Below are 8,792 nucleotides of genomic sequence, written 5' to 3'. Positions count from 1 at the left end.
AAGTAGTAGGCACGCTCCGAACTGTCGTCTGGGTCACGCAGGAGGTTCACAAAACGAACGAGGAAACAAATATTAGAGACATCACTTTCACACAGCAGGTGAATAAAGAGAGGAAGCATATCATCTGCTGAGACTCCCCCACGATCCAGATGGACAAGTCGGCCAGAGGCTGAGCTGAGCTGAGTTACAGAGAGCTCCTCGTCGCTGCTCTCGACAGAAGTGTCCAAGCATATTGTCAGCGGTCGTGGTTCTCCCCCTTGACTAAGGGTGCGATCTGGCGGCAGGGAGAGATGTACATTAGATTGAATGTAAGACGTCTTCTCGACCGAGAGCGCGATGGTAGTGGAACTATTCGCATTACTGAGGGATGACAGGTTCGTGTCCCCACGCTGGAGGTATGACACAATTGCTCTAAAGACTCCGCTGTCTTGCTGAGCGGGAGTTGCCGGGTGGGGCCCAACTGCTACCGGCGACACGAGTGCTGTCATATCTGCAGGTGTACTTTTACTCCTAAGCGCAGACTCACTATGCGGCTCTACTACGCCGTTGCAGTCGCCACTCCTTACCCTGTGGGCTGTTTTGGAGCGCTTGCTTGTCACACCTGGGAATTCTGCAGCCACATGAATCGTTAAACATATGCAAGCAGCAATGTTGATGAGTTCGTCTAAAATGTCATTGGGGCTTGTAAGGGCCGCTAGGAGGTCGAAGTGGCTCAGGACAAGCTCATAGTTGAGTGAACGCAGGTATTCTGGAACTTTAAAAACATCTGCCGATCTTCCCCGAAGGAGGTCACGCTGTCTGTTGAAAATCTCCTCTTTCTCCGCCAAATCTTCGTCGCGTCGGAGGAAGGCCATCATCTTGTCAAAATTAGGCTTTATTACAAATCGCTGAAGGGAATCTTCAACACACATGGCCACATCCGAATAGGGGACACCTCGCGCTGGCGAGTCAGCTTGTTCCAGCATATGTCTGGTGCATTGCTCCCCGATGTTACTCAGAGCGCTGCGCAACTCAGACAGGTCCATTTCATCATCCGCACTCTTTTCCCTCCAGAAGCGAGCCAACTTATTTAGTTCAGTGCTTTCCCCCAAAGCGCCTTTCCGAAGCACTCGATTGATTTCGCACCGCAACTTTGCTGAGCGATAACTGCGGTACGGGTACTCACTGCCAATACCGCACAACTGTGCTCCAGGAAGTGGGATCGACCCATTGACTAACTCCTCCATGAGAATGCTTCTCCGCTTGTCTTCAGCATCAAGAAGAACTTCCACAGCATTTGCAGCTGCAACATACCGCTGAATCTTGTGGGCAATCTCAATCGCCCTCGGTGTGTAGTAGTAATACGCGTGATCGTTTCGGACATGAAGGCAAAATGCATTTGTACCCTTGACACCAATTGTGGTGATGGATGTAAGAGGAAATTGTTTTGTAATACGTGGCAGTGCACCATTCCGCTGTGGAGGCCTGCAATTGTACACGTGCGTGAATGTTATCTCTAACAGTCGTTCCTGCCGCAGCCACCTATGACGGTGGTGCTCCTTGACAACCGAGTACTGCACATCGTTTGGAGGAGAGTGACTAGTTTTGCACTTACTCGGCGTGCGCATGTCGGCCGGCTTCTTCCCTCGATTGGTCGCCAGCATGCTGCGCCCCCCACCCCCGTCTCGCAGCACCGTGTCACTTTCGAAGCCACCAGAGCGGTATACAATTCGCAGCAAGCAACTTTTGCTTGTGTGTTCAGTCCTCAGACCTGCGGCGAGGCGATGTACGAGGGAAGCGCACAGTTGTGCTGAGAGAAGAGTAGCCAAGAGAAAAAGAAAGAGAAAGAGAGAGCGAAAAGCATCAGTCAATGGGTGTAGATGAGTCGCTACAAAATTGGCGACGTATCCAACAGCAGAACGAGCAAGCATTATCAAACAATATGAAAATCCCCCCAACAACCCACACGAAAAGAGTACACAGAGAGTTAGCGACGACGGCTATTCAAATGTGAAGAACGGAAGAGTTGAGGGAGCATTAGAAGAAAGGCGGCGTGCACTTGCGTAGAGGATGTGTCATGCGACAGACCGACCCTCACGACTGCGCCAGTGCGTGAACTTCAGCATCTCTTCATTTGAAACCGTTGGGGGAAACCCACGAAGCGCGGTCTCGAAATCACGACGGCAAACTTTTGGCACGTGAAGCTCCGCAGCAGGAATGCTATGAAGCGGGAGCGCATTCTCATCCGCCTCTGAGCAAGAAATGTAACAGATGCCATCTGTGCGTTCTGTCGCTGCTACTCCCGCTGCCGGTACGGGTTTGACGTACTCCGTCTGGGTGATCTGGTGGACGGGCTCCATTGCAGCGTGCTGTGCAACATGCCGAATGTCAGACGCCGAGTAGCCCTCTGTGCTATTGACAAGCCACTCAACGTCTTCGTCGCTAAGAGTGTGTGACACATGCTGCAGCTCTAACGCAAAGAGTTGTCGACGCGCAGAGGGCGACGGAAGTCCTACAAAGATGAGATGATCAAAGCGCCGACGGAATGCAGAGTCCAGTTCCCACGGCATGTTTGTTGCCGCAATGATTGTGATGCGATCGGAGTTCAGGCTCTGCATTCGGAGCAGTAACTCCGTCTTGACACGTCGTGAGGCTTCACTCTCACCCGCGGCACCGCGGACGCTGCAGATGGCGTCCACTTCGTCAAGGAAGAGAATACAACGGGGAGGCCGGGTGGCTGCGTCGAAAACACGCCGCACCTGCCGCTCAGATTCCCCAATCCACTTGCTGAGAATGTCCGCCGACGAAATGGTGAGAAGCGGTGCCCCGTATCCTGTTGCTGCCGCTGCAGCAAGGAGCGTCTTGCCTGTACCAGGCGGGCCGTACAACAAAATCCGTCGGGAAAACCGCCGCGGCCCTTGAAAAAGGTGTGGGAATTGCAACGGCAAAATTGTTGCCTGCTTCAGCGCTGCAATGGCATCCTCGCATCCCACAATGTCAGCCCACCTCACGCTGCTGGTGCTGGTGGTGATGCTGCCACCATCAGGCGGCGGTAGCTCAGCATCACCCACCCCTTCACCGTCGCTACCCACGATGGTGCAAGGAACACTACATGTGAGGACTTCAGTTGCGTCTTGACTGCACCTTACCGGACCGCTAGAAGGACTGTCTTCGAGCTGTAGATCAAGCACACTAAGAAACGTTCGCGACACGTGATTGTAGATGCCGCAGTGGTACGGTGTTGTATCGTATGCTTGCATAAGCGATGTACACTGGAGTATGGCTCGCAGTGTTTCTTGAATGCGAACGAGCGAGGTCACACTCGCTTTTCTGCTGTGGCCGTAACGCAGAAGCAAATCCCGTGCCTCTGAAGCGAGTAGCAAGGCTTCATCCACCTTCCTGGGCGAGAGGGATGCTGCCATGAAGGTGCAACGATCGGTTCCTCCGCCCACGTCTTTACAAGACCAAAAGAAAAAAAAAACGAATCATTCCGCCACATTACCGTCACAGATCGTCCATTGGTGCAGGAAAATAAAATAAAACGAATGAAAATAAGGAAGGAATAGAAAACGGACCCCGGCACATATTCCTTTGTACCGTTTTGTTACACGCTTCCCTTCGTTGATCCCCTCTTCACCTCGCACAGCACCTCACGTATGATGCGTTCCAATGCACCCAGGCGCTCCTCCACCAGGGCCAAAGTCTTCTTGCTTTCTTCCTGCACAACAGCACGCACCACCTCCTCCACCTGCGCCAGTGTCACTTCGCCAGCAGCGGCACTTTTCTCCACCCACGGCAGCGGCTTTATATGAGAGAGAACGAGGTCGCCAACAACACATACAGGGTTCTCCACCTTTACTCCCTTGACATGGTCCCCGAGGGACACGTCGTCAGAGCTAATAAGGCTGCCAGAGAGCAGCATCACGTTCTGGGCATGAGGAAGCCACATCATACCCACCAATCGATCGTCTGCACGATCAAGATGAATAACACTGCGTGGCTCCAGCTTTCTTGTATCGGCGCACCCAAAGAAGACAGCATACTTTTCATCACAGAGGCACAACTCACCAAACTCATGGCAACCACCAGGTGTCACACACCGCAGCATAGGAAGCACATTGACCGCTCCAGAAAGTCTGGATAATGCGCGCTCACACTCCGGAGATGTCGCCTCCACTACGCTGACATCCACAAATGAGACTTTTCTCCCATCACAGTCTGACCCAGAAACGGACGCAGCGGTCGCACACGAATCAGCTTGAACAACAGTAATAACAAGGGAGTGTAGAGCGGAAGCTCCCGGGCAAAGTTGCGGCTGAAGTACCAATAGTGACGGTCCGTAGGCTTGCGGCCGACACGACGCGTCACGACAGACGTCATTCCACGACGGAGTATGCGTTATGTGGGAATCGGCAGTCGTTGCAACTTCAAACGGTACACCATCCGAGCGCCGCAAATCACCAGCAGCGTCCATCTCTGCGCTCGACACCATTTCGCCAAAGACACATAGGGTAATTTTTCGCACAGCCCCGCAGCAGCAGGAGGGGCTGGCAGCGATGCCCACATAGCGCGTCGACGGATCTGTGAGAATAGAGCGCAGAGCAACAGGACTCTCCGTGAGGGACACCCATTCGAATACATCAACGCTCCCCAATCTACAACCGACGAGAAGTGCAGGTGAGCTGCTGCTGCACGCAACACCGGCAATAGCATAGAATGAGCCAATGCATAAGTCACGCGGCTCATGGTGTGTCCCAGCAGAGATGCGTGCAGTTGGGAATGCGTAGCTGTACGTCCGCTGGTGACCGGCGGTCACAACGACAGGGCAACCGCCGACCTTCAGGGCACACATGTCAACAGCGTGGGCTGCAGCACGCAGACACAAGTTGTCCCTGTCTTCATCCGTGTCACCACAGCTGCTGTCGCTGTAATCACCATCATCATCATCATCGCTCTCACGCAGTCCAGATGGCATGCACAACACTTCGCCCGACGAGCTCATTAGTGCCACAGCCACGATACCAGCCCAGGCCACTTTGAGAATGCCATGCAGAGGCTCCGTGCTGAAAGCGAAAGTGCGCCGCCCAACAATCATTGGTGATGCGTCCGTTTCCACCGTCATGACTGTTAGCTCCCCCTCGCAATGATTCGAGGCGCGCAGAGTTGCTGTAGCCACCACACCATACGTCGTATTGGCTGCCGCTGCAGCAGCAGTTCCCACCGCAGCGATACCAGTGGCGGCGCGTGCTCGCGGTGTCCCAGTGGGAGGGAAATGTGCGACGCCGCGCAGAGGCTTACCTGCCACTCTCTCTGCCATTTCCAGAGAGAGACCGCCAATGCCACCAGAGGCACAGACTTTGCTTGTGGTTTCCCGCAAAGGACAATAAAACAACAACAACAACAACGAGAAAGTGGTAGAAAAACGGCAATAGCGTGAAATATGGTTTTGCAAGGGTGTGCCTCTGGCGTAATGCACACAACTTTAAAGAAAAGCAAAACAAAAAACAATCAAGCAGTCGCGAAGTAAAACGATGTAGCCCACACAATATAACAGACAATGGCATATCCTCATCCCATGCGCCTTTGCGCGCGTTACTCACATTTTGCGCGCCCGAGGGCATTTGCCACTTTATGGCAGCATGGTCACATACGGTGCTCTGTAGCGGAGCCACCGCAGCCCTTCCGACGCCAGCGCGTCCCACACACCTCTGCACATTAGCACAACACACAGATACACTTGACCTCCGCACTCCTGCAGCCCGGCGTGATGTGTTTTCTGCTTTCCATCTTTTCACATAACAAAGAAAAATACATGAAAACGGTATGAGAAAGCAGACAGCAAAAAAACAAAAAAAAAACGAAAACGAAGTTAAAAAAAAAAGGAGGGGAGAGGGAGTTAGTAGGGCCCACACACTCAGAAGAAAAGAAAAAGGAAAGAGTCTGGTGCAGTTGTTTATCTGAGCACAAAACATCAGTAGCTTCGGAAACGCACAATGCTCAGTGCCCAAAGAGCCCACGCCTACCGCCCCCCAGAAGCAGCGGGGACCAAACACAAGACATGCAATAAAAACCAAAGCGACCCAATAAGAAGAAATATGTGACCAAACGGCTCAGATGGAATGATGGATGCCTTCAGGAAGAACAAAGCATACTACACCCTCTTCCCCCCCCACGAAATCAACGAAAAACTACACGTTTTTTTTTTTTAATTGCCCCTGTCAAGCACATCAGAGAGCCAAAGATTTGCGAGTTTCTTCCCGTCTCTCGATTCTTCCTTTATTTGCTCAGATGTTTCGGTTTCTTTTGTTTTAGAGCGATCATTCCGTTTCTATTCTTCGTCTGTTTGTATTGCCGCCTCGTTGGTTCTTACTCCAGAGCATGCCCCACCGCATCACTGCAAATTGACGCGGGCACTTCGGCCGTGCCATACCCCTGCAGCCTGCGCACGTTCTTCGCCATGCATGTGCACGAAATGCACTCCCGTCGAATGAGCTTCACACGGCACGGGTCCGGCGAAGAAATCGTGAACCAAAAACGCGCCCGCGGAAACGGGCCGATTGCCTCGAGGCGTAGGTGGCGCAGCACCACCGCCGCCGTGAGAAGCACCTCGTAGTGGGCGTACTCCTTGCCGATGCAGTTGCGGCGCCCGGTGCTGAAGGGAAGGTAGCCGCACAGCCCGCACCGATCGCGCAGCGCCCGCCCCTCCTCACCGAGCCAACGCTCCGGCCGGAATTCGTCAACGTCTTTGCCGTATATCTCTTCGCAGCGGTGCACACTGAATATGCTCAGCATGCAGACGCTTCCCTTCGGCACCATCACACCCGAAGCGGGGAGAATGACATCCTTCTCCGCATCACGATAAATGAGGGGGGCAGCAGGAAAGAGGCGCATCACTTCACGCACAACGGCAACGAGGTACTCGCACTCCAGCAGCTCCTCTACGGTGGGGCACGTACAGAGGCCCGGCATGATCATCTCCAACTCATCGTAGAGCCGCTGCTGGACTCTCGCATCGCGCGCAACAAGGGCAAAGAGGAAGTGCAGTGTATTGCTAGTTGTGTCATGCCCTGCGAAAAGGAATGTAATCAGGTGATTCACAACATCATTTCTATTAAATTGTACATAGAACTGATCTATCAGCGCATCCAAAACTACTCGTCGCTGTGAGCAAATACCATCATTGGCATTCTGCAAAAGTGCATTGCTTAAGTCCATCAGAACCTTTTCCGCTTCCTTTTGAGGACGTGTTCGGTAATACGGGCAGAAGAAACTCATATTTTCGTATTTTGAAAGGGTAGCAAAGGCCTCAAGCGCCGCTTCAGAGTCCTCTCTCGAGGCACGGAACGCTGCATCACCAACGATACTGAGAGCCATGCGGCGCGTGTAGTCGCCAATGTTTATCGTCACGACACCATCGCCGGCGCGGAGGACGAGCTCAAAGAAGGTGCCAAGCAGGCGAAGCACATGCAAGCGCATAACCTCGTTGGCAAGACCCTTGATGTTCGCCGAATGAAACACTTCCGAAAATATGCGACGATGCACCGCATGCTTCTTCTTACCTCCCATGGCCAGGAGACCGTCACCAATGATGAGGCGCAGTAGATCGTATCCAGTGCGCTTGCAGAAACTATCTTCCTGCCGCAGTAGCACCTCCTCCAGGTCTGCTGCGCTCGAGATGACAATGTGGCTGCGGAAGAAGATGCGCGTTGCAAAGGGCTTGTGGTGGAAGAGACGTGCCCACTCTAGGAGGCGGAACAGCGATTCCCCCTTGCGCAACACATACAAGTGCTGCAGGAAGAAACGCTTGATGTAACGGTTAACAACACCATCGCCATCGTGCGGCGGGATGGGCGGGCTTGGGATGCCGGGCGGGCTTGAGAGCCCACACCACAGGATACGAAGCCCACAGGACACGGCAAAAGTTGTTGTTGCTATCGCGGACAACACCGTGACGGTGCCCGAACGCATACAAAGAGACAATCTTAAGGGGCTCTCTCCTTGTAGTGGTGGTGGTGGTGGTGGTGGTGGGGGGGTTGAATCCACCAACCGACAGCGAAAAAAACAACAACAAACAACAACTAACTACCACCGAGAAGAAAATAAGAAAGAATGAAAGATGAGAAAAAATAAATACAAGAGAAAACATACAATAAACAGTTACACACACACACACGCACGCACAGGGTATTCGTGCCCATATGCAAGACTTCAAGCGTGCCGCCCAAGGCCTGCTAATTCAGCTTCGCACCAGCGGGCAGCTTGTGTACTGTCTTGGCGCGCTCCGCCTTCGCCTTCAGCGCCTCTTCATAGGCCTGCCTGCGCGAGAGCTGGAAGGTGATGACCTCGCCAGGCTTCGGGTTCCGTGGTGAGTGAAGAGCCTGCAGAAACGCGCCCGCGTGGTCCATAAGAAAGCGCTGCTTCTCGGGGTTGGTCTCCTGAGAGTGCTCACGCCACTGCTCCATCAGTCGCCTATGGAGAAATTGACGCGCATGACGTGACTTCACTCGAATGTCGATGGAACGATAACACATCCGCAGTAGAGAGTATGCGGAGTTAATCTCGAGAACTTTTTGCTGCGCGTTGGTATGCGTCGTCGTCGTCGTCGGAGTCGACTGCAGCCACAATGTACGGCGGAGCATTATTGAGCCCGTATCTCTTTGGCTTACAGCCTGTTCTCAATGATGGCGATGTACAGAGAAAAAGGTGCACTTCTCTCGATATAGTGTGCGGTGAGCAACGTGCATACTTCCATGCAGCAGAAAGCGTGAAAAAAAAAGGAGATACATCGTTGACAGGAGCAACCACAAGAACGC

General features: G+C 53.2%; 5 protein-coding genes across 5 annotated transcripts in view; all 5 read right to left on the bottom strand.

The window, feature by feature from the left end:
- DQ04_00111140 (hypothetical protein) overlaps positions 1–1,643 on the bottom strand; it is a gene marked incomplete at both ends in the record, with an annotated part of 1,743 nt that extends 100 nt beyond the window's left edge. Inside the window, one exon of the mRNA XM_009308176.1 lies at positions 1–1,643. This exon is cut by the window's left edge and continues 100 nt beyond it. Coding sequence (XP_009306451.1) covers positions 1–1,643 — 1,643 coding nt within the window.
- A 411-nt stretch (positions 1,644–2,054) lies between these two features.
- Positions 2,055–3,401, bottom strand: DQ04_00111130 (vacuolar transport protein 4A; the record flags this gene model as incomplete). Its single annotated transcript, XM_009308175.1, has 1 exon — positions 2,055–3,401. The coding sequence occupies one exon, from the start codon at positions 3,399–3,401 to the stop codon at positions 2,055–2,057; it is 1,347 nt and encodes a 448-aa protein (XP_009306450.1).
- A 182-nt stretch (positions 3,402–3,583) lies between these two features.
- DQ04_00111120 (hypothetical protein) lies at positions 3,584–5,296 on the bottom strand (the record flags this gene model as incomplete). The annotated part of the gene is made up of 1 exon (XM_009308174.1): positions 3,584–5,296. One exon carries the CDS (start codon positions 5,294–5,296, stop codon positions 3,584–3,586), a length of 1,713 nt encoding a protein of 570 aa, XP_009306449.1.
- Positions 5,297–6,345: 1,049 nt separating this feature from the next.
- DQ04_00111110 (cytochrome p450-like protein) lies at positions 6,346–7,947 on the bottom strand (the record flags this gene model as incomplete). The annotated part of the gene is made up of 1 exon (XM_009308173.1): positions 6,346–7,947. One exon carries the CDS (start codon positions 7,945–7,947, stop codon positions 6,346–6,348), a length of 1,602 nt encoding a protein of 533 aa, XP_009306448.1.
- A 263-nt stretch (positions 7,948–8,210) lies between these two features.
- Positions 8,211–8,618, bottom strand: DQ04_00111100 (hypothetical protein; the record flags this gene model as incomplete). Its single annotated transcript, XM_009308172.1, has 1 exon — positions 8,211–8,618. One exon carries the CDS (start codon positions 8,616–8,618, stop codon positions 8,211–8,213), a length of 408 nt encoding a protein of 135 aa, XP_009306447.1.
- Positions 8,619–8,792: the final 174 nt, after the last annotated feature.

Source organism: Trypanosoma grayi (assembly GCF_000691245.1).
Source record: "Trypanosoma grayi strain ANR4 Tgr_11_V1, whole genome shotgun sequence".
Classification (NCBI taxonomy): Eukaryota; Euglenozoa; class Kinetoplastea; order Trypanosomatida; family Trypanosomatidae; genus Trypanosoma; species Trypanosoma grayi.
The sequence above is the reverse complement of the archived record's forward strand: the minus strand, read 5'-3'. Positions and strand labels throughout refer to the sequence as shown.